This window comes from Stegastes partitus, unplaced genomic scaffold, assembly GCF_000690725.1.
Source record: "Stegastes partitus isolate 25-593 unplaced genomic scaffold, Stegastes_partitus-1.0.2 Scaffold1059, whole genome shotgun sequence".
NCBI lineage: Eukaryota > Metazoa > Chordata > Actinopteri > Pomacentridae > Stegastes > Stegastes partitus.
This window is the reverse complement of record NW_007578790.1, coordinates 3,342-25,134: the sequence shown is the minus strand read 5'-3', so window position 1 is coordinate 25,134 and position 21,793 is coordinate 3,342. Positions and strand designations below refer to the sequence as shown.

At 44.7% G+C, this 21,793-nt stretch overlaps 1 protein-coding gene across 1 annotated transcript; it reads left to right on the top strand.

The window, feature by feature from the left end:
• The first annotated feature begins 3,943 nt into the window (after positions 1-3,943).
• p4hb (prolyl 4-hydroxylase, beta polypeptide) lies at positions 3,944-20,388 on the top strand. The gene is made up of 11 exons (XM_008295559.1): positions 3,944-4,209; positions 6,569-6,775; positions 9,167-9,300; positions 10,185-10,322; positions 12,259-12,363; positions 12,469-12,594; positions 13,123-13,323; positions 13,596-13,716; positions 14,940-15,121; positions 16,002-16,112; positions 19,496-20,388. Exons 1-11 carry the CDS (start codon positions 4,068-4,070, stop codon positions 19,562-19,564), a joined length of 1,536 nt encoding a protein of 511 aa, XP_008293781.1. The 5' UTR covers positions 3,944-4,067; the 3' UTR covers positions 19,565-20,388.
• Positions 20,389-21,793: the final 1,405 nt, after the last annotated feature.

Genomic DNA, 21,793 nt, shown 5'->3' with positions numbered 1-21,793 from the left:
GTGTTTTAGCCGGTTAACCTGCAAGAACCTCTGACTCGGTTCATGCAGGGACACTTTGGTCGCTGTTCTGTAAAACCAGAGGCTCGCTGGTCGATACGGGAGAAACCAGACCTGTGATGAATGAAACTAATCTTTCAGGAAGACGTATTTGCAGCCCAGTTTAATTTGTTGAAAGTTCAGAAACGCCCAGTTTAATTTGTTTTATTCAGCTTTTCTTTAAGTTGTGCATTATTAGTTATTTAAAAGACGTCCTGGTGCACCGTTCAGGCCTCATCAGAGCTACTGCAATGAGGAAATCTAGGATTCTGATAAGCCCGAGTTGTCTCTTCACGATCCAGAAGAACCTGAAATCCCTTTGCGGATGTTTTATTGTCAATACAAATGCTTTTAAACAGTCACGAGTCCTTCAGTCATGTGGAGTCTCTCAAGTCATTACGGCTGGAGCGTAGTGACAGCTGCTACCGGGCCGCCTTGTGGGGAATGTGGGTTTATTAATTACGCTTAATTAGTTTAGATGCGTCTCCTCTGACTCCTACGACGTGATCGAGGTCTAAAACTGAACTGCTGGATTCAAAACTGTGCAGCAGTTAATACAAATACTAGAAGCTAAAGGTTTGTGCAGCTGAGATCTTCCACCGTGAGAAAAAAAACGATAATATTCTGGCAGCTGTGATGCAAAATACTGGAAATTAACAATCCATGAGTAAAATAAAGTCTCTTGTTTTAACTTTACATGCAATCATGTGTATTTTTTTTTAGTTTTTCTGTTTATTGAAGGATATTAAAATAATGTAATCGCCTACTTTATATGATAATGATGAAAAAAAAGGTGTTTTGACCGATTATGAATGCTGATAAAGTGATAATACAGAATATCTCTAATTTAACAAAGAAATCTAAGTGTAAAAAAGCAGAACCAGTACTTTTAGCTGAATCTAGTTCTAATGATGTATTAACAACAATAAATATTTGCAAAATTATGATCAATGTGAATTTTTTAACAGTTTTTTTAGGTAAAAGAAATTCAAAATTTCTTTAAGTTGCAGTTTTTAAATGTTATTTTATGTTAAACGTATAAATTGATGGTGTGGCTTTGTTCATGTTTAAAAGATATTTTAAAAATCAGGAAATATTTGATCAAATTACTGATTTTTTAGCCGACCAGATGTTACAGTCTTTTCTCTTGGATTATATAACTTCACACATCAGACCTGTCCTGTTTTATCGGCTGTAACATCCAGAGAAGCGACTTGTTCGACACCTGATGCTATCTCGGGCGGCGACCAATCACACGGAGACACCTGGTGCAGATCTGACCGGCAGATTCCAGCAGTTCCAGTCCTGAAGTGTGACTGCATTTCACAGCCACAACACAGATGAATGAATGATGCACCTGTGGGCGTTTCTGCCTCCTCGGCTTCCCCATATTTGCATGATAGCTGTAGCGGAACCAGCTGCTGCTCCCTTTACCTGAATCCTTTGCCTCTTTCCCGGACTGCTTCGTCATCTAGTCGGACCTGCCTCCCGCTGACTCTACCTGCTCAGCTGCTTCTCAGGTTCCTCATTGACCTGCATGAAGCTTTTTTTGCAGCATTTTCCTGCTCAGCTCGCTTGTTTTTCCTCTTAACAGCCCGACGAACAAGTTGATACAATCAGAATAAAGTGAGATAAAGCAGCTTAACTTTCACATTCCTCCTTCACTCCCAGTAGTTTTTATTTAATCTGCCCTGCAGGGTATGAAAATGACACCAGAAATCTCTTTAACAGGAACTCCCGACACGGTGGAGGTGCTAATGAAGAACATACGAGCGTTACACATCATTCAGACTTTGCTCCGTTCTCTTTGAAAACACGCCCAACTTACTTCCCTCTTTGTTTCTGTTACATGCTTCTTCATGCACCGCTCAGTTTTGATATTTTTCTGTTACCGTTACTCGTCTTTGGAGAAAAAAAACACACATTAGAGTGTTTGTTTTACTAAACTTTGTCTATTTGGGTTGTATATTTGTAATAAACTATGAGTCTTTAATGGCTGTTTTCTCAAACTTCTGCAGGTTTCTATGAAGGTGTTTGATCATATTCTAGCTACAGGCTGATCTATAGAACATTTTACTGATGACGACAGTATTTTCTGTTTTATGGGGCGATTAAAGTCCCTCGTTTTAAACCTTTGACTCTAACGTGTCGACGGAGTGGAGCAAGGATTGACTTTATTCAGACTTCAGGTTGGACATTCATGGAAACGACCGTGTTTTTGTGTCTATAACACCTCATGTGCATAAATAAACAGAGAAAACCTGAAATATAGAAAATCATACTGGGAGCGTTCATCTGGGGAGGTTTCATGGTTTTAGTTCATATCTGTTCACCTGCAGTGTTAGAAGGTGCTGAATGTTGTTGATTATGTTCTAAATTATTGTTATGATTCATATAGTTTATATCGCGTCATCTCAGAGCTCTCGCTTTAGCTTCACGAGCTCTTCACTCCTCGTTATTTGTTTTATTTACCTTTAGTTGAATTCTTCTTTTACTGCATCTTGCTCGTCTGTTACGTTCTCACGGTTTTGTTTTGCACCTTGACTTTTATCAGACACATAAAACTCAATAAAAGGGATTTCTGTCATATGATAGCTTCCAGTTCTCCTCTGGATTCCACAGGAAGCCGCTGAACAGAAGCTAATACGTTAGAAAGCTGATCTCTTTGTGCACTCCGGCTGCAGTTTGTGTGCAGCTTGTAAACGTGTCTGAAGCGACCGATGATGAACACGTCGCCTTAACGGGCTGCAGTTCAGTCACTGCTTCGTACTCGTTAGGCAACAGAGAAACACAAACCTCTAGATGAGAACATCCTCGTTGGAGATGACTTTGCATTTCACTCGTACCATAAAAGTATCGTCACAAAAACAAAACCACTTCTTGAACCTACTAAGTGTCCTCACATGTTGTGATTGGCACCTTGAAAACACAATAACCCTGCACCCACCAGGACCCGTGCACCCCTTTCATATGCTCATTACTATTATTATTGTACTTTTTAAGACTCTTCCTTGTTGTAAATACCTGCACAGTTTTGCACCGTATCTCTTCTACCTGCACGTTCCTTTGAACATTAGTTTCCTTATTTTGCCTAAATTTGAATAATCTGTCTGAGGTTTTCTCGGCATGCAAACCTGAAGGATTTACACCATGTGAGATCTTTGTATTGTACTCTGGATTTTACTGAAGAGATGCTAATATCATCATCAGAATCAACTTTTATCCAAGTGTGTACACGCACACAAGGAATATTACTCTGGTGAATCTTAGCTCTTTGTGTAAAGAGAATAGAATAGAATAGACGGCAAGAAAAGCAAGTGAACACAACTATATATTAAAGAGGCGAGGTATGTACCCTATACATGCACAATATAAATAAGAAAAACAGAAGAACACAACAACTAATTACTAAAATAAGAGCATAAACATAAGGTAAACGTTGAGGAGTGAAGAAACAAACCAGAACAATAACAATAGGAGCAATATGAACACCCATAAATGTTACTGAGGTCGGTTGAGTGCATATAAAATGGTGCAAACATGCAAAGAAGTGCGCTATATGTTGTAAAGGTGATTTATTTGTGTGCTCCGACTGCAGTGTTTGCATTGAGCCCACAGCTTTGCAGCTTCTCCACAGACATGCAGCAGCAGCAGCAGCAGCAGCGCGCAGACTCCGTTTCACTTCCAGGTGCAGCGCGCGGCGGTCCAGTCACATTTCAACACGAACTGCTTTCGGCCTCATAAATGCGCATGCGCACTGGAGCCGACCCCTCCGGTTTCTCCGTGCAGTGCCACGTTAGTAGCGGTAGACACAAAATACCAGCTACTCTCCCGACCCGAAACAGGGAAGAAAAAAAAAAACAAAAATCACAAAAAAAAAAAAAAAAAAAAAAAAAAAAAAAAAAAAAAAAAAAAAAAAAAAAAAAAAAAAAAAAGAAACCACCAGAAACTCACGCCGACTTCTCTTAGCCGAACCGCCGCCGAACACCGACTCCGCTGCTCCCGTTGTTCAAACCAAGCGACCCACGACGATGTTGAAGTTTTTGCTCTTGTGCTCACTGGCGGCGGCCAGCACCAGGGCTCAGATCGACGAGGAGGAGGATGTCCTGGTGCTGAAGAAAAGTAACTTCGACGCGGCTCTCCAGTCGCACCCCAACATCCTGGTGGAATTCTGTAAGTAGCACCGGCGGCGATTACAACATGAACAAGAAGCCTCCCCGGCTAGCTGCCCCTCACCGGTCTCGGTGCTAGCTAGCTAACTTGAGCCCGTTAGCATTAAACTTTGACACTTGTGTCAAGTTGCCGCTGGTAGCAGCTAATGTACCGGTGCTGGGCTCAGCTTCACGACCAGGAGCGACTCCAGTTCAGCTGTAGTTTAACTGTAATTTTAAAAATAAAAACAGGAACTGTCTCGACTTTGTTTATGAGACTAGAACTAGCTAGCCGGGGGTGTATTCTGTGCAAACTGAACGCAGGGACCCCAACTTGTTTTACTCGCCTGTAGTCCTGCTGTAAGTTAGCTGACAGAACTTGGCTAAATCAGCTGTGGGTTAGCTTTAATTTCTGAGAAAAACAAACCAAACTGTGTTTATTAGACTTAAACTAGCTAGCTGGGAGTGTGTTATATGCAAACTCAGCGCAGGGACCCCAACTTGTTTTAATAGTCTGTGTAGCTGCAGTCATGCAGTAGGTTAGCTAGCAGAACTTGGCTAATCCAGCTGGAGCTTAACTGTAAAACAAAACAGTCTGGACTTGACTAAAACTAGCTAGCTGGGGGTCTATGCTGTGTGCAGACTGAACGCGGGGAGCCCCAGCTAGTTCCAGCTGCATTTGAGTTGGCTAACAAAACTTAGCTAGTGCTGCATTTGGACTAAACTAGCATTCTGGTCGTGCCCTCCTATCTGCACTGTAAACACTGTGAGTGAGTGGAGAGTGAATCTCCTGTGAAGTTTCGATATGCTGCTGTGGTTTCACGCTCTAACTTTCAGTTTCCTGCGCCTCCTTTAGGCTGAGCTAATCCTCCCCTAATAACCGGGATGAGTGTTATTAGCCGGGCCACCTCTCCGCAGCCTGCTGCAGGCCCATCCCGCCTCACTTTTTTTTTGTCAGATTGTTGACCTGCTCCATGTGTGTGTGACAAACGCGTGGACCAGTCAGAGGTGTCCGCGGTGGGAGCCTCTCTCCAATGATGTGAGGATGGGAGGGAGGACGGCTTTGTTTGCCCACGTAGTCCTTCGGGCTGGGCGGGATCTGAGCGGGGATGTGGAGCTAGGTTGACGTGTACTTTTGCAAAAGTTCACCAGTGCGTGCGTTTGTAGTGACCGGGACAAGGAAGTTTTGTTCTTAGCCAAGAGGTGAAGCTGGTGCAATGTGTAAATGACGTGTCATTATCTGATTACACGTGTAGGAGTTGGTGTTTGGACGTGTTTTTTTAATTTACAGTAGAGGAAAGCAGCTGTACAGTTCACCTACTTTATCACTTCATTTCACAGGGATGTTTTCTTTACTTTGCTGCATTTACCTGAATTTAAAAGTGACTTCTTTGCACAGTGGATGATATAACAAGCTCCAACTCAGTTCATGGAAATGAGCCTTAATCGCCTTTTTCTGTGCAACAGTTCAGATTTAAAAGCCCCGGCAGTTGGTGATTTTTCTGACAAACCTCCTCGCGTTGTTTCAAATCGATTCCTCGTATTTATCTGCTGTCCGTGTATAAAACAGGATATAAAGCGGTTCAAACTAGGTCGACCTGCAGCGGCTACAATCGTAACACGACGCTGGTGCTTTACTATTAATAATGTAATGATGACACACGTATTAATACATCAGTCAGAGGCACCAAACCGGCACGTCTGTGTTCTTCTAACTACATTTCGCTGCTTTTTTTTTTAACTAAAGAACAATTTTTTTTCCTGCTTGACTTTCACTTGTAATTGAGTATTTTGACATTGTTGTTTTAGATCAGATTATCTTTGTTATGTAGATTATATTCCTGCTCCTTAACATGATTCCCCTGAAGTTCAGACAGAGCGCTGCACTGTGTAAAGTGTTGGTGGAGTACAAGTCAGGATTAGTAAAGATCAAACAGTAATGACACTCATTTACTCAGTCCTTACTGCTGGTCAGCGGTCCAGAAAGTGTCTGAGGCGCTTTAAATATCACATTTCTTTATTCACACGTGGATAAACTAACAGGCTCCAACTCGAGGGCGTCTTTATCAGGGTGTAGGTCGCCACGAGTCCAAGGTACTACACCCTGATAAAGACGTCTGTGAGTTGAATCACGCTGGTTTATCGATGCAATAATAAAGATTTTTTTATGCGTATAATATACAGAATTGATGACAGACTTACAGTTATTTTTGTCTAAAAAGTAAAATCAAATGCGACTGTGTACACTGATTTAGAAACGTTTATCCAGGTACTGACTGAACGTCTCCATCTTTTCGGCGACTCTTCAGATTTGCCGTAACGTTTGGTTGTCGTACTTGAACAACAACACAAACCTCCCTGTATTTTTTTTCTTCTTGCAGACGCCCCATGGTGTGGCCACTGCAAGGCTCTGGCTCCGGAGTACGCCAGGGCCGCCGGCATGCTGAAGAGCGAGGGTTCAGAAATCCGTCTGGGTAAAGTGGACGCCACGGAGGAGACCGAGCTGGCCCAGGAGTACGGCGTCCGAGGGTACCCCACCATCAAGTTCTTCAAGGGCGGAGATAAGGAGTCTCCCAAAGAGTACTCTGGTGAGTGTCCATGTGCTTTTTTTAAACTGTACAGACTTCGGTTTGAAAGACGGCGTTCTTGATAATTCCCAGCAGGAGGCGGCTCCTCTGGTTGCAACAAGAAGTTTGACTGTAGAGAAGCCTGTGAGAAAACGAGCAGACGTCTTCACCTCAGCAAACATTTCCCTGATAAGTTTATGGTCTAAATCGCTAGTTTCAGGTTTCCTCCAGCGCAGCGTGACGTTCATTTAGTAAATTAAGGATCCGTATAAAGTAGACGATGAAGCCGGACACGTTACATCCCTGAGCTTCGGTAAGCTCCACCCCTCGCTCGAGCAAAAAGGTGACGTGGAAATTTCAGAACCACATCTGTAGTCCAGGTACCGATGGGTGATGACGCAGTAGCTACGTCTGTGTGGAAGGTCTGAGCAGTTAATCAGAATATAATTAAGATCACAACATGACCAATATCCAGGTTGTTGGAGCTGCAGTTCTTGGGATAAATAAATCTTTGTGGTGCTGCAGAGATCTTCCATATTCTCCAGATGTAAGACGTTAAAAATAAAAATCAGATTTATGTATTTGTCAGTGGAACATAAATGTTTTTTCATTCAGCCTTGAACGCACTTGTTTTTTCGTTATCCTCCAAGATGACACATCACTTTCTGTGTTGTTAATTCAGTTGTTTGCTTGTTTTTAAATACACGTAGTGTCTTTGTCATCACCTTTTTTGACTTTTCTCCATCGTGTGCAGCTACTCCCAACAGTTTATGAGCATTTGCTTGCTCCCGTCACATTTTTTTCTAATCCAATCTGGATCATTTTACACGATCCTGCACCTCGTATGCAAACAGCACAGCCGTGGCTGCAAGTTGAGAGAAATTTTTAGCACCATATAATTATAAACAGTGAATTTCTTTGATAAATTATTTTACAAAAAAATTTAAAAACCTGCAGTAAACATCCACAACATTGTTTTCTAAGTGCCCACAGTTGACACCAATATTGGGAGAAATGTTGGCCCTGCATGCTTTAGATAATTTAGTTTTTAATTTTGCTTGTGCAGTCCGGCTGAAAGTCCCTGAATCTGTTGTCACATGACCGCTGAAGCATTGATGACTTCACGGTTGCTGAATTTTTATTTTCAGCAGGATCTGATCAGACAAAACGCTGCAGATGAATTTTCTAAATCATAAAAAATCTCAAGCTCAGAAGTTTCCCAACTGATCAGGACATCACAGACGAGTTCAAAGACTAAATCTGACCATTCATCCTGTTTTTATGGTTTCTGTCTTTGATAAATGGTTTAATATTTGCATTTTTTTTAAAAAGACAACATGCCTTTTAAACCTGTTGTGATGGTTTTGTTGTTGTTCACCACAACCACAGATTTTATTGTTAAAAGCCCATTTTTAAACATGTACGGTGTCCTTGTTGCCACCGTGGGACTTTTCTCTCCCCGGTGCAACTCAATGAGCTGGATTTTTTTTACCCCCTCATGATGTAATCTTGAGTAACTGCTGCTACGACAAAGTGGGTGAACATTACTCCCAAAAAATACTGTCATGGAATGCACCTCAAGTGGCAAAAAGCAGATCAGGCCTCCAAGTCCAGGCCCAGATCGAGTTTCTCCAGCCCGGTAACCTGATCTGCACGGCAGCATGAACGGCAAGTCGGCCATTCAGCTTCCAGCAGCATGCGTGAGGCACAGAGTGGGCTGGTCCTGTGCTGCACGTTCCCCCCATGCCGACTGGAGCCGGCCAGGGTTATGTGCACTTCCTCACGTCGCCTCAGCTCTGCTGGCTCAGGCTGGGAAGTGCTGTTGTGGAAATCACTGCTCTGTCTTGAAATCTTGGAGGCGCAGCTGAAGGCGCTGCAGCGGGACGACGCGCTGCACTTGGTCAGCACGTGTTGCTGCCGGGTTGCATCAGCGGGTCGCTCTGACAGCCACGTCTGTCTGTTTTCAGTCCAGTTTAGTCGCGCCTCAAACTAAACACGCTTCTCAACAACCTCACAAAGTCGACGGCGTGCTTGGATTCGAAAAGAAACGAGCGTCAGTTAAAGTTGTGTGTGTGTGAGAGGTTTCAGAAGATGAAGACGTAGTGTTTTTTTATTTTCAATTTCAACAGCACTTAACCTTCCACCACAGTGAATTCATGAAGGGTGTCTGTGTGACTGAACAGCTTCACTTTAACCACAGCACAGCCTGAGAAAATCAATCATCTGCTGCCCTCAGGCACGACAGAATCCATCTATCTGAGCCAACGCGGTGTCACTTTGGCTCTGCTTAAATGCCAAACAAACAAAAAAAAGTCCTACTTTTGATTGCATGGGCTGAATCTTCCTGATTTCCGCATGCCGTCCGCGCGACACGCTGAGATACTCAAGTTATTGTGTTCTGTTGTGCTGCAGCTGGCAGGCAGGCGGATGACATCGTCAGCTGGCTGAAGAAGCGCACTGGGCCCGCCGTCGCAACCCTGAACGAGGTCACCGAGGCCGAGTCGCTGATCGCCGACAATGAAGTCGCAGTCATCGGATTCTTTAAGGTGCGATCTCGATCCTCTCCAGGTCTCGACAGAATGTGTCGTCTCAGGTTGCAGAGCCTCCGGTTTGTCTGTTTCGATACTCTCCTGTCTCAAGCGCAGGTTTTTGTGGCTTTCAGAGCATCAAAAGAGTAAAAAAACGGCAGTTTAAATATCTACAAACCTCATCTCACCATCTCACAGCTGTCTGATTTATTATTTTTTCTATGCACATGTATGTTATTAAGTAAAACTTTTTGAATGAAGGTGGCGTCATGTTTGAAGAGCCATCACCTGAGGAATAATAAAGGTAGAGTCCTAAACTTTTGCAGCCTGATTCATACGTACATGTCTTCTTGCACCTGGCTTCGATACAACAGAATAGAACAAGACAAACTAGTTATATTATGGTGCACATTTGGTCAAAACATGTCCGTTTTTTTAGATTTTTTTCCCTGTGGTTGGCACCAACAGGAGCTTTAAAGTCAGAAGCATACTTAACGAGAAAATATTGAAATGACATTTTGTGCATTCATTGTTTTCCAACCCACAGCGCTTCAAATAGTTTTGAGGGTCGTACCAATAAAGACCAGATGTACGTATCAATGAAGCTGCAAAATTTTAGGACTCAAGTTACATTACTTGTCAAATTATGGCTCTTCAAACATTGCTGCACAGATTGGCACAAAGAAAATGACGCTAAACTCAACATGACCCCACCTTCTTTAAGGATTTTTAACTACTGTCGCCTAACTACGGTCAAGTCAATCGATATTCACCACTTTAAAAAAATAATAAAAATCTGTCAAATGGAAAATGGCCAGACATAATGACCCAAAAGTAAGCTTCAGTCATTAAGAATGGCTTGCACGGTGCGTTACCTCTAAGGAAGGTTTTTGCCTCTGCAGGACGCCAGCTCCGAGGGCGCCAAGGCCTACCAGAAGGCAGCTGAAGCCGTGGACGACATTCCCTTCGCCATGACCGCCAGCGACGCTGTTTACTCCAAGTTCGAAGTGTCCAAGGACGGCGTTGTCCTCTTCAAGAAGGTGACTTGCAGTTTGTTCCTGCGGTGTTCTGTTGCATGTGTGTGCAGAAATGATGTGGTTCCCAAACAGGCGGTTATTTTAAATGAGTACTCGCAGTCCGAAGTGTAACACACGTTTACAGTGGAGCTGCTGAAGACTCCCCAGGGTTTGGGATCCACACCTCGGTAATTTGATGCCGCCGACCTAGCGGTATCCGCTCCCCGTTGCTAATCTCGGCCCGTCTGAGGTGCTCTCAGCGTTTAAGACGTGCGCCATCCTTCGGGCCCGTTGCACGGCCCCGCCGGTGATCGACCCGAGTGTGTTAAACTGGGCGACGAGTGATTAAAGAGCCGTCCGTCCTTCAGGGAGCTCCCGTCGGCTAAAAGCAGACGATGAGCTAATGGCAGCGGAGGGCCTTCGTCTGCTTCAGTCTGGCAGTTAATTGAAATTCACACAAGTGCAGAGGTGATGCTCGTGGTGCCGGTTATACAAGTTATGAGCAAACTGGGTCAGAGATCAGGTAGCCTATTGGCAAAACGGCATCTTAGCTGAAGTGAGGATTTGTCAAATTGGGTCGAGGTCCGGAGCGTCTGTCAATAAGAGGGTTCTGATGAACCTGGCCCTTCGACTTGAGAAATATGTGTCACCATGTTTCATTATGCTCAGTGCAAACACAGCCTGCAGAATGAGAAATATTTACACTTCTGCAAGTGAAATGCAGATTTCTTTGATTTTTGACAGAATCTTTTTGTTGCATAAAGTATTTTTACAATTTTAAGCTTAGATTTTGTAATTTTGTTTTGCTCACGATGCGTTCAAGGACAATCAGAAAGCCAAAAAATCCCACAACCCCTTTCGATTTTTGCAGCATCTGGCTAAATTGTCCATCTGATGGCAGGATTTACCGTCCTGCGTGCATATATTTCATTAAAACCCGTGACTGTTTTGAGGGAACACCTTTGCTTGGCGTTGCCTGAGATGATTGCAACAGTTATAAAATTAACAAATGAACCAGAGTTCGTTATTTTTTCTCCTACAGCAGAATGATAATGAGGTGCACCCAGACTAAATCCTGAAGGCTGACAGCAGCTAATATCCAGTTATAATCAAACCTAAAGTCTCTCCTATTTGCTTTTGTTTGCTCCCGATGAGATGCTAAAGTATCGCCTCTCGTCGTGTAAGCTTTGCCGTTTACAGCCGTGTTTTTGATGCTTTTGTTCTTTTAAAGGTTTCCACAGTTGAAATGTTCCCAGAAACGTGTATGAAAAGAGTTTTAAAAAACAGAAATGCAGCGACATCAGATCCTCTTGTGTGTTTAATCCCAGGCAGCACACACTGCGAGTCTTTTAAGATACCATCTATGTACGTATATATGCAGATCACTTTCATATACAGTCTGTGCAGTCGTTTCTCTGAGCGCTGGCGGGGGACCAGTAATGAAGATGATAATTTTATGCAGCCCTGATCGCTGCAGCTCTTCGAGGGCCGAGAGCCGAAACGCACTGAAATATTCAGAGTGCCGGATGATCGCGTTTCCTTTCCGGCTCTTGCGGCGATGGCTCGGTCCTCCTGCCGCCATTGTCCGGCCTCTGATTGGTGCCGGTAACTTTACCCCGATCAAAACACCGCCGTTAAGCAAACCTTCTCAAAGCAAAGGGCTCAGTCTTAATAAACAGCTGCGGGTCTGTCACTTGTTTATTGCAGCGGGTGTTTGGAGCTTAAGTTTCAGAGGCCTGAAGGCTGGCGGGACGCCACCGGCCAAATGTCCCCTCTCCTATTGTGTGCCAGTAAAGGCTGCTTGGCACAGCTGCTGTTCTTGTGTTTGGTCCACGGGGGGATTTTGAAGTGGTTTGTTCGGTAAATCTATGTTTGGTGTTCACAGGCAGACTAGATGCGACACCAGGTGTGTGGATAAAATGTGAATCTAAATGTTTCCGTGCAAATGTTCCCTCTGCAGTTCGATGAAGGACGCAACACCTTCGACGGGGAGCTGACCAAAGAGAAACTCCTGGCTTTTGTCAAGGCCAACCAGCTGCCTCTGGTCATCGAGTTCACAGAGCAGGTAATTAGGGACCGCTGGCGCCTCCTCTTCTTTACACTCTACAGACAATAAGCAGAACAGATCCAGCTGTGGTTCCCCTCACCTCAAACTTCTGTTTTTCTGCAGACCGCCCCGAAAATCTTCGGCGGCGACATCAAGTCCCACATCCTCATGTTCCTGCCCAAAGCTGCCTCAGACTTCCAGGACAAAATGGACCAGTTTAAGAAAGCCGCAGAAGGATTCAAGGGTCAGGTAGGTGGACAGTCCTGATTCAGAGTAATGTGCATTTTAGTTGACATGATACACAACCTAATCTATTCATAGTAACTGGTAAGGTAGAGGAGGAGTTGTTGATTTGCCGCAGGTGAGGCTTCTCACTGTTTGAGGTGGAGTTACAGGTGTGTTTGCTGACCTTAAAACGAACTTAAAACAAACGCACCTCACTGCTTTCTGACCGCTAACCGGGTTCATGAACTCTGCAGCATCAAGTTTGTAAAAAGGGCATCTGTTCGGTTTAGCTAGCTGCCTGAGACTCATGCTAATGCTAAGCTAACACAGTGTCTGTCAGCAGAGACGCTGCTAACATTCAGGAGCAGCAGGACTTCCAACAGCACAACGATCTGATTTAAGAAGTGGCAGTAAATACCAACGACTAATAAAGCTGCTACGACAGTATTTGTGCACATCTGCTTCAGCGGACCGACTGAAAGACTCCATCGTGTAGATTAGCTATAATAAAAAAACTAAATCAACACTGACCCCTTCTGTCTCCCCGTCCAGATCCTCTTCATTTTCATCGACAGCGACGTCGACGACAACCAGCGCATCCTGGAGTTCTTCGGCCTGAAGAAGGAGGAGTGCCCCGCCATCCGCCTCATCACCCTGGAGGACGAGATGACCAAGTACAAGCCAGAGAGCGACGCCATCACCGCCGAGAGCATCACCAAGTTCTGCACACTGTTCACTGAGGGCAAACTAAAGGTGAGAGACGGGAAGTGACTGCTTATGGCAGCCGGGTCACACCATATATGTAGACTTGGTGTTTATGGTTGTTGTTAAATCTGGACAGTCACATTGTTTGTACACATGCTGAGTGCAAATGTTTTTCTTGAATGCCACAAGCAATTACAGGCCTAATCCTGTGAATGCTGTAGTTTGTCTGCAGACACTTGAGAACGTGCTGTTGATAAAAACAGAACTGTGAATTTAGCGATGCGATCTTATCCATGTTTATTTTCTTCTGCTTCCCACAGCCCCACCTCATGAGCCAGGACATCCCAGACGACTGGGACAAAAGCCCCGTCAAGGTTTTGGTGGGCAAAAACTTCGAGGACGTTGCCTTCGATTCCTCAAAGAACGTATTTGTGGAATTCTGTAAGTGCCCTTTCCTTTCTTGTTGCCTTTAGGTTTTATTTCTGTTGGAATCGGTATACATTTCCGTCGTGTTGGGTTTAATGTTTTGCGGTCAGGTTCTGCTGCTCATAGGTGAGAAACCTGGCAAAGCTTCCAGCTGCAGAGTCTGAAACTTAAATCTTGCCCCTTCCTGACTTGGCTCGCGCTAAGCCCTTTGCAAATATCTACGAGCTGATGCTCAAGGCTCACCCGCTCGGCCCTCCTGCAAATTAATTTGCTACCAGACACTGATGCTAAAAAAGTCCAGTTAAAAATAGCAGCAGGATTACTCTTAGAGCGATCCTCGTCCAAATTTGCACTATTTTTGGAGGAATTTTCCATCTCTGGCTGTTTAAACGCAGCGGGGAAGGCCCGTATTCCCTGACAGGTGAAGCGGGGGAGTGTCGTAGGCGAGGCCGCGAAGCCGAAGCTGCACGTGACAGACTCGGAGTGTGTTTGCTCGCTTCCAGCTGTTTAATGTGTTGGGAATTTTAAACCTGGATGTAATTTAATGACTTTAAATGAGAAACAGTTTACAGACGGCACATCGCATTAAAGCTGCACTTCACGTTGCTTTTCTTTTTACCTCCAGTACGTGCTGCAGCTGCCCTCACACACTGTTTCCTGCAGCGTGCGTTCAACTAGGACGGATTACGTCATCGTAATAGTGCACCTTGAACTTTGATCATCTGTTTGTGCACTGTTGGCAGCTCAGGCTTGTTTATGACCCCATGATGTATATAACTACGCAAGATTGTGGGTCAGATTGGCCAGAAATGGAATAAAAGAGTAAAAATAAATCGTACTAATTACATGATTATGCTAACAAGTATTGCTCGTGACATGATATCGCACATATATCTGAAACTTTCTGATCGAGAGCGAGTGCCATTGCCAGTGTGTTCTATACTAAGTCACACCAAATTTCTCTTTTTTGTTGTATATCAGATAAGATATTAATAAATAAATATATTAGCCCATAAGGCAGTATTGCGTTGTCCAGGCAACGGTATTGTGAGGGTTTAGCGACCAACGGCCACCATGACAAAGACCAGCGAGAGCTCCCAGTGGATACCACTTTAGTTGTGGTTGAAAATGGCTCCAACCAGGACACAGAATAATGTCTACTGTTTGTTGTAATGATTCATCAGTGAATATTTGACGACGCCGCTGCAGCAGTTTAACATTTGCGTCCCTGTTTCCAGACGCGCCGTGGTGTGGACACTGCAAACAGCTGGCCCCCATCTGGGACAAGCTGGGAGAGAAGTACAAGGACAGCGCCGACACCATCGTGGCCAAGATGGACTCCACGGCCAACGAGATCGAGGCAGTCAAGGTCCACAGCTTCCCAACCCTCAAGTTCTTCCCTGCAGGAGACGAACACAAGGTGAGCCCATCGCCTGTTCACGTCCTGTATGCTTCATTGTCCTGCAGAAACCAGCGTCGTCTGATGGCTCCTCAGGAAAAGTCTCTGTTTGTGTCGACTGATCCACAATCTGCCCTCGTCGTTAACACCCTCGCTGGTCTTCTGATTCATTATGTGCCGGTGCAGTTGTGAGTTACAGTGATCTGGGAGGTTATTTAGAACCACAATTATTGCCATAGGGGCTTCCCTGGTGTTATTCATGCCTCTTGATTTAGCAGCATTGGCCATGTGCAGAAACCTGAGTCTCTTGCCCTTGTAGGTTTCTACAATATTGTGTTTGTGTTTGTGTTTGGTTCTTATAGATTCCTGCTCTATGATTTCACTTGCCTGCGTCCTGCAGCTGCCTCCCTCCTTAGCACCCCTTTACTCGTCAGGCGTCCCTCTTGCCGGCCGACGCTTCAGCAATTTTAAACGTATACCGGGGTCACGGTGTAGTGACTGAGTGGATTAGCCTGTGACCCCGCTTAGACGAAGCATTCAGAGGACCCAGGAGGCAGCAGCCATTAGTGGCAGGTCGTCAGAGCCAGATTAAGGAACTAAAAATTAAATTGGTTGCTTTGCAGTTGACCTCTGATTGTCCTTTTTGCACGTGAACTTATTTTAGCAGCCATCCCCTTGGCTTTCTGCTTTTGCTGTGTCACCGCTTTTAGATCGCTTCTCGAAAACATTCTGGCAGCGTTTGCGAGTGCCAGAGTTCACTGGCTCCATTTAAAATGACACCGGACACAGGTGTTTGAGGCTTAGCAGTGTTTTTGGTTTTGAGCATTGAAGCACATGAATCCAGGTTTGCATTGTGAAGGTTTCTGGTGCACGTTTATCTGAAATGACGTCTCGCCGACAGGTGATCGACTACAATGGGGAGAGAACGCTGGAGGGCTTCATCAAGTTCCTGGAGAGCGGTGGCAAGGACGGCGGCGCTCCCGCAGGAGATGAGGATGAACTGGACCCAGAGGTGAGAGCATCTCAGACTGATTCAGGCATTCACGGCAGCAAAGCTGTAGCCTCATGAGAGGACACGTTTAAGTAGAAATCTGGTCTCGTTTATGGCCAAGATCTGGTCCGAAAGTTGCTTGCAGGCTCGTCATGGCCACTCCAGGAATATCACACGTTTGATATTTTTAATGATTATAATTATACCCGGACGAGTGGACGAAGGGGAAAGCAGTGCTCACCAATGTAGGACTTGAAGCTACAGATATTAAAACTCATTATTGGTGTTGGAGCAAGTCGTTGCACCGTAGTCTCCATTTTGTTTCCATCGGTTTCCCCATGAGGTCACATGAGCAGTGCACTGCTCCGAGTAATGCGTTGCCAAGTCTTCTAGTTTGTGAATATATAAAGTTTTTCTTTGTGTTGGATGCAAACTGGTTTTAAAACTTCTGTAGTTCGAGCTCGGCGTAAAGACACTGAGCTGTTACTCAGATATCATCTTAAAGTCTGGTGAAACTTAGTTTTTTACTTGACCATACGGACATGTGGTCTCCTTGTCAAACCCGTTTTTGGGGTTAAATCTTACTAAAACTAGAAGCGACCACATCATATGTCACACATCCTCCTTCTAAAACCCTGCTGCTTTTTAAAGGCATATCTGGCATCATGTCTGAAGCTGCTCAAAATAGAACCACGCGACCGACTCTCGTCAGGATTTTAGGTTGCAACCTTAGAACTGACCCACTTGGATTTCTTTTTCTTTTTTTTTATTCCAAAGGTGGGGAGAGATGCGGCTTCCATTAGGACACATTATCGGCAAATACGATCATTTTTATGCTGATGATACCTGGATTTACCTCCCATTAACCTTCTGAACCCATTTAAACCTTTTTGGCCACAGGGAGTAAATTATGCCAAGAACAGGACAAATAAAATCCTATTCTTCCCTCTCTTAATATTATATTAGGGTTCAAGCAATGAAAGGGCAATGAACCTGTTGGAACCCTTCAACAAATGCATCTCAGACGGGCCTAAACATGCTCAAAAACACAACAAAATTTGCATCCAAACTGGCAAAAAAATTTGATATTTTGGGGGACTTGGGCATGTGAGTGGCAAAATGGCTCCATAGCGCCCCCTCGGAGTACCGCTAGACGTAGAAGTATGTTTAGACCTACGAAATCTGGTAGACATGTATCATTTCAGGACGCACAAAAAACCCCAACGAACCCATCCTGTAAACCCAACAGGAAGTCCGCCATTTTGAAGAAATGGTGAGATTTTGGTTGATTTTTGCTAATTTTCAGGCATTGTCTCCCCCTAGGGGCAAAGTGTCACAAACCTCAAACTTGGCCAGTATGCGTACAACCGGACTCTGTAAACAAAAGTTACCAAAACACGCCGCCAAAATCTAAGGGGGGGGGAATGGTGGCCCCTGGAATTTCGACAGTTCGCCATAAAACAGGAAGCGCCGTGTAACTGGCCCGCATGCGCTCCGATCTGCCTGAAACTTTCCACGTTTGATCGGCGTCACGGCCGGAGCATGTTTCCGCCCCGACGGTCGTACGGCGAGGACCCGTCCGTCCAGTTGTTATAATTTGCATTATGTGGTTGTTGCTAGTTGTGCAATGGTTTCCTCTCATTGGTGATAACGATGACCTGGACGCTCAAAGTGTTCAACTTATTATTTAAACATTTTTCGAAGCAGGTATTGTATGAGGTCTCAGGATTGAAATAACCATTTGAACATCAGTCAGCATCAGTATTTTGACAGATGTTACGATACAGGTCATGATTTTTATTGTGACTGACAGAAAAACGCTCGGTTGCTTAATTGGTGGTATGTTGTGACACTTTTTACTTTATTTTAAGCAAACAAAGCATCTCCTGTGATTTAGATTAAGTGTTGAGCTCGACTACTTGTAGAAAACACGGCAGAAAATAAAAAAGCCACCTCCCTAATGTTGCTGTAAAACGTTTGGATGGAGATGCAGAGATGCGCCCCAGGTCCTCCTGAGGTTCTGCTGCACCCATCAGCTCAGGGGGATCCTCCACCAGCGCCTTCTACTCCACTACTGCCGCCACGCCCACTTCTCAGAAGTCTAATTACGGCGCTCTAATGCACCCTGCAGCTGTCGTAGCTGTTTACGAGGCTTTGCCCAGAGACCCGAGCCTCTGGATGAAAGCGGCACGTGCGGCGCTGCTAGACGTTACTAGACATGAAGGAATCGCCGTCTAAGACCAAGATGTCATCCATACGCTGAGCCGCCGCCGCCGCGTTGATTCCACATTCCTCCAGATGATGAAGGATTTGCTCACAGGCTGTTTTTAGCCGTTTACCACAACTTGGTGATAATTTTAGACTTTTAACACAGTTTTTATAACCTAAACCTTAAAATAATACTTTCACCTTTACATCCCACCAAAATATCCACATGTTGTTGTTTATGTTGATGAAAGCATCCAGACACGTAGAAATACAGGTGACTTCTCATGTTTTATCAATAACACATGTTGAGTTTTTCTGTTGATCATAAAACAGACGCGTTCTGAGCAGACTGCATCTTGTCAGGCTGCGGTCGACAATCACTGATGTCACTAAAACAAAGAGAAAAGAAATAGACTTTTTATCTGGCAGCAGGAGGAGCAGACCACCTCTAAACACCCTCCTATTGAGCAGTTTCCTCCAATCAGCTGTGATCGGCTCTGTAAGCTGTAAACGGCGTCGCCTGAATGTGAACATCAGCGTCTTGCTGAGATTTCAGAGCGGGCCAGAGTGACAACAAACCCCACCGGGTGTTTTTATAGCAGCGGGCACCAAACTATCATCTGTTGTCGGGTTTGAAACGCATGTTGCCGAGCGGCCTCCTGATCGGACGTCAGCCAGAAAGTCATAGCATCCTTCATAAACAAACAGCAGCGGTCCACAACTTGGCCGACGTCTGCTGTTTTCTGACCGACGTGTGGACACGTAGCGGGACCGAGAGCTACCCAACGTGTCCTGTGTGTTTATACTCGAATGCTTTTTAAACTTGAGAGGATGTTTGTCCTGCTGTGAAGCTGAATTCACATTTTTAGAGATTTTTTTTTTTTTTACTAGGTTGTGCGTCTTTATTTGTGGGTTGTAGCAACGTTGACACTTTCTGTCCTGTGAACCAGAGTTTAATGAAAACTTTTCGATGTTTTCATGTTGGTGTAAAGCAACTCGATGAAGTTCATTAAATAAGCCGCAAATACTCACTTTTTATGGTTGTTTGTAATTCGTTTAGACCAATAGGGCAGAGCACTGTGGCTCACTTAGTTACCATGCATGTTTTATTTTTAATTTTTATTTCCCCGGGATCGAGCAGGTATGATTTCACCCATTTGTTTTCTGATCGACTAACCACCTCCTCTGCTCGCCAGGATTTGGACGATATCGATGACGACTCTGACGGCGAGGACGACGGGGTCGACGATCACGACGAGTTGTAAGCGCCGGCGGAGGAGCGAAAAGGAGAGAGAGGAGACGAGTCCCGCCCCAAACCCTTTCCAACCAGTCACCGTCACCACCTTCACTTCCTCGTGGACCTTCCCTGTCCTGTGAACATTAATAACTCCCCTTTGAAACTGCCTCTCGGTCAGTCAGTCAGTCAGTGAGCCGGCCTGGTAGTCAGTCAGTCAGTCAGTCCATCAGCGGCGTGGCGGGGCCTTTTCGTTCGCCGGCCACACCTCCAACCTCGCAACTTCTGGCCAGACTGGTGTCGTCCCACCTGGGGGGACTGTATGGAACAGCCCTGGCACCACCTCTATGGGAGACCTCAATGCCTTGTCTACAAAGCTCCACATCAGCGGTTTGCCTTGTATAGTTTAAAACCAAATGAAAAGAAAAAACGGCAATTCAAGAAAAAGTCTGCTCCCCTCCTCGTTCTGTTGTCCAGTGTGGGTTTGAGCTACATGAGTGTTGTATCATGTGTTAGTAGGTATCGGGGGGGCTGCCGGTGTTCTCCTCCCTCCAGAGGACCAGAGTTTGTTGGCTTTGTGAGGACTGATCTCTCAGGGGACAAGGGGCCATCCTATAGATGTGTTGTTATTGTTTTTTTGCATTGTCTTCACTAAAATATACCCCACAGTGTGTCCGGTGTAGCACAAACAGCCCCCCATCCCCCTCCACCTGTAGCCGAGACCAGTTATCTTCTTTCTTTACCGGTTGGGGGGTGGACAGTGTATTTTCATTTCTATATTCCCAAATATTTCGCTTCCGTCTCCTCTTTTTATTTTCAGCACGGCTACTGACTATTTTCTAAAAAAAAAAAAAATGGAACAAAGGTTAACTTTTTTTTTTTTTTTTTTTTCAGGAAAAATCTTATTTTAAAAAATTGCTTTCACTTTGAGTTTTTTTTTTTTTTTTTTTTTTTCAGGAAAAATCTTATTTTATTTAATTGCTTTCACTTTGAGGTTTTTTGTTTTTTTTTTTTAATTTAGGAACTTGTCATTTTTGTAATAATGTACCATTGTGCCCAGCTGTCGCCGGTTCGGCCCTGTTGGGGCGGGAGTCGCTCCCTCGGACTCGCTCTCAGACCCGGGACGGTTCTGATAGGTCGCACTGCATTCATGCCTAGTCAGAGATTTCATTGTGGTTACTAAAGCAGACAGAGATTCGTTTTCGGTTTACTGGGTCGGGTCGGTCTGAGAGAAGTTCTGTCTGAGTCGGGGAGGGAACAGTTGCACAGCCCCACCCCTCACCCATCCTGCATCCCCTTCGGCTCTACCCAGCGCCCCGGTTCTCCACACGGGCGTGTTTGCGTGGATGCATGAGCGCGTGAATGGTGTACAAATCGCTGAGTGAGTGTGCGGCGTGTTTGTTGCTTTGGCGGGGAGGAGGAGGAGGAGGAAGAGGAGGGCGGGGGGAGGCTTGAGTAGAGCAAGGTGGTGGGTTTGTCAGCCGAACAACGGTGGGGGGGGGGAACCTAACAAAGCATTCCATCATATCCAAAATCGATGTGGAAAAACGTGAAATGGTGGCCAATAAACAAAAAAATCTGAAAAGATACGAGTGTTCGGTTTTTGTTTCGAGTGCATCTACACATCATTACACACATGAACGTAAGGATGGCACTGAAATATTAGTTACGCAGATGTAAGGTTCTTAAAAAGTGACGTCTTTTCCTGAACACGGTTCCTCGACCTTGATGGAAAACGTCACGAGGACGAGGAAAGATGTGAACCAGAATTTGTGAGGATGAAGGAAAAGACGGCAGGAATTGTGGGACGGCGTTATCTCTTTTCATAAAGGATGGTTCAGTGTAGCCTCTGTTAAAGGAGATGGTATATTTCATTTGTGTCTGAAGCTAATTGATTTTAGAAAACTTGTAAACAGGGTTATGTCAATAGGTGGTCGGTCAAAACAAGTTAGATGCTATGAAAGGTTTCATTTTTACCTAAAATTCAGCACCTGGCTAATCCTCTAGTCCTATTTTCATCTGTACCAAAATAATTCTCTGGTGTAGTCACATTTAAATAATCATGAATGTAGCTTCTGTCTGAAATGGAGGAACACCAGTAATAGTTCAGACAAATCCTGTTGATCTGAGCGATTCGTTCTTGTTTTCTCAGTTTGTACTGTCGGCCTGTTTCTGTCGTTTAGGAGGTATTTGGTCATAAATCTAATTATTGAGCAAACCTAGTACCCACCGAGGGAAACACAATCACCTGTAGCAGATT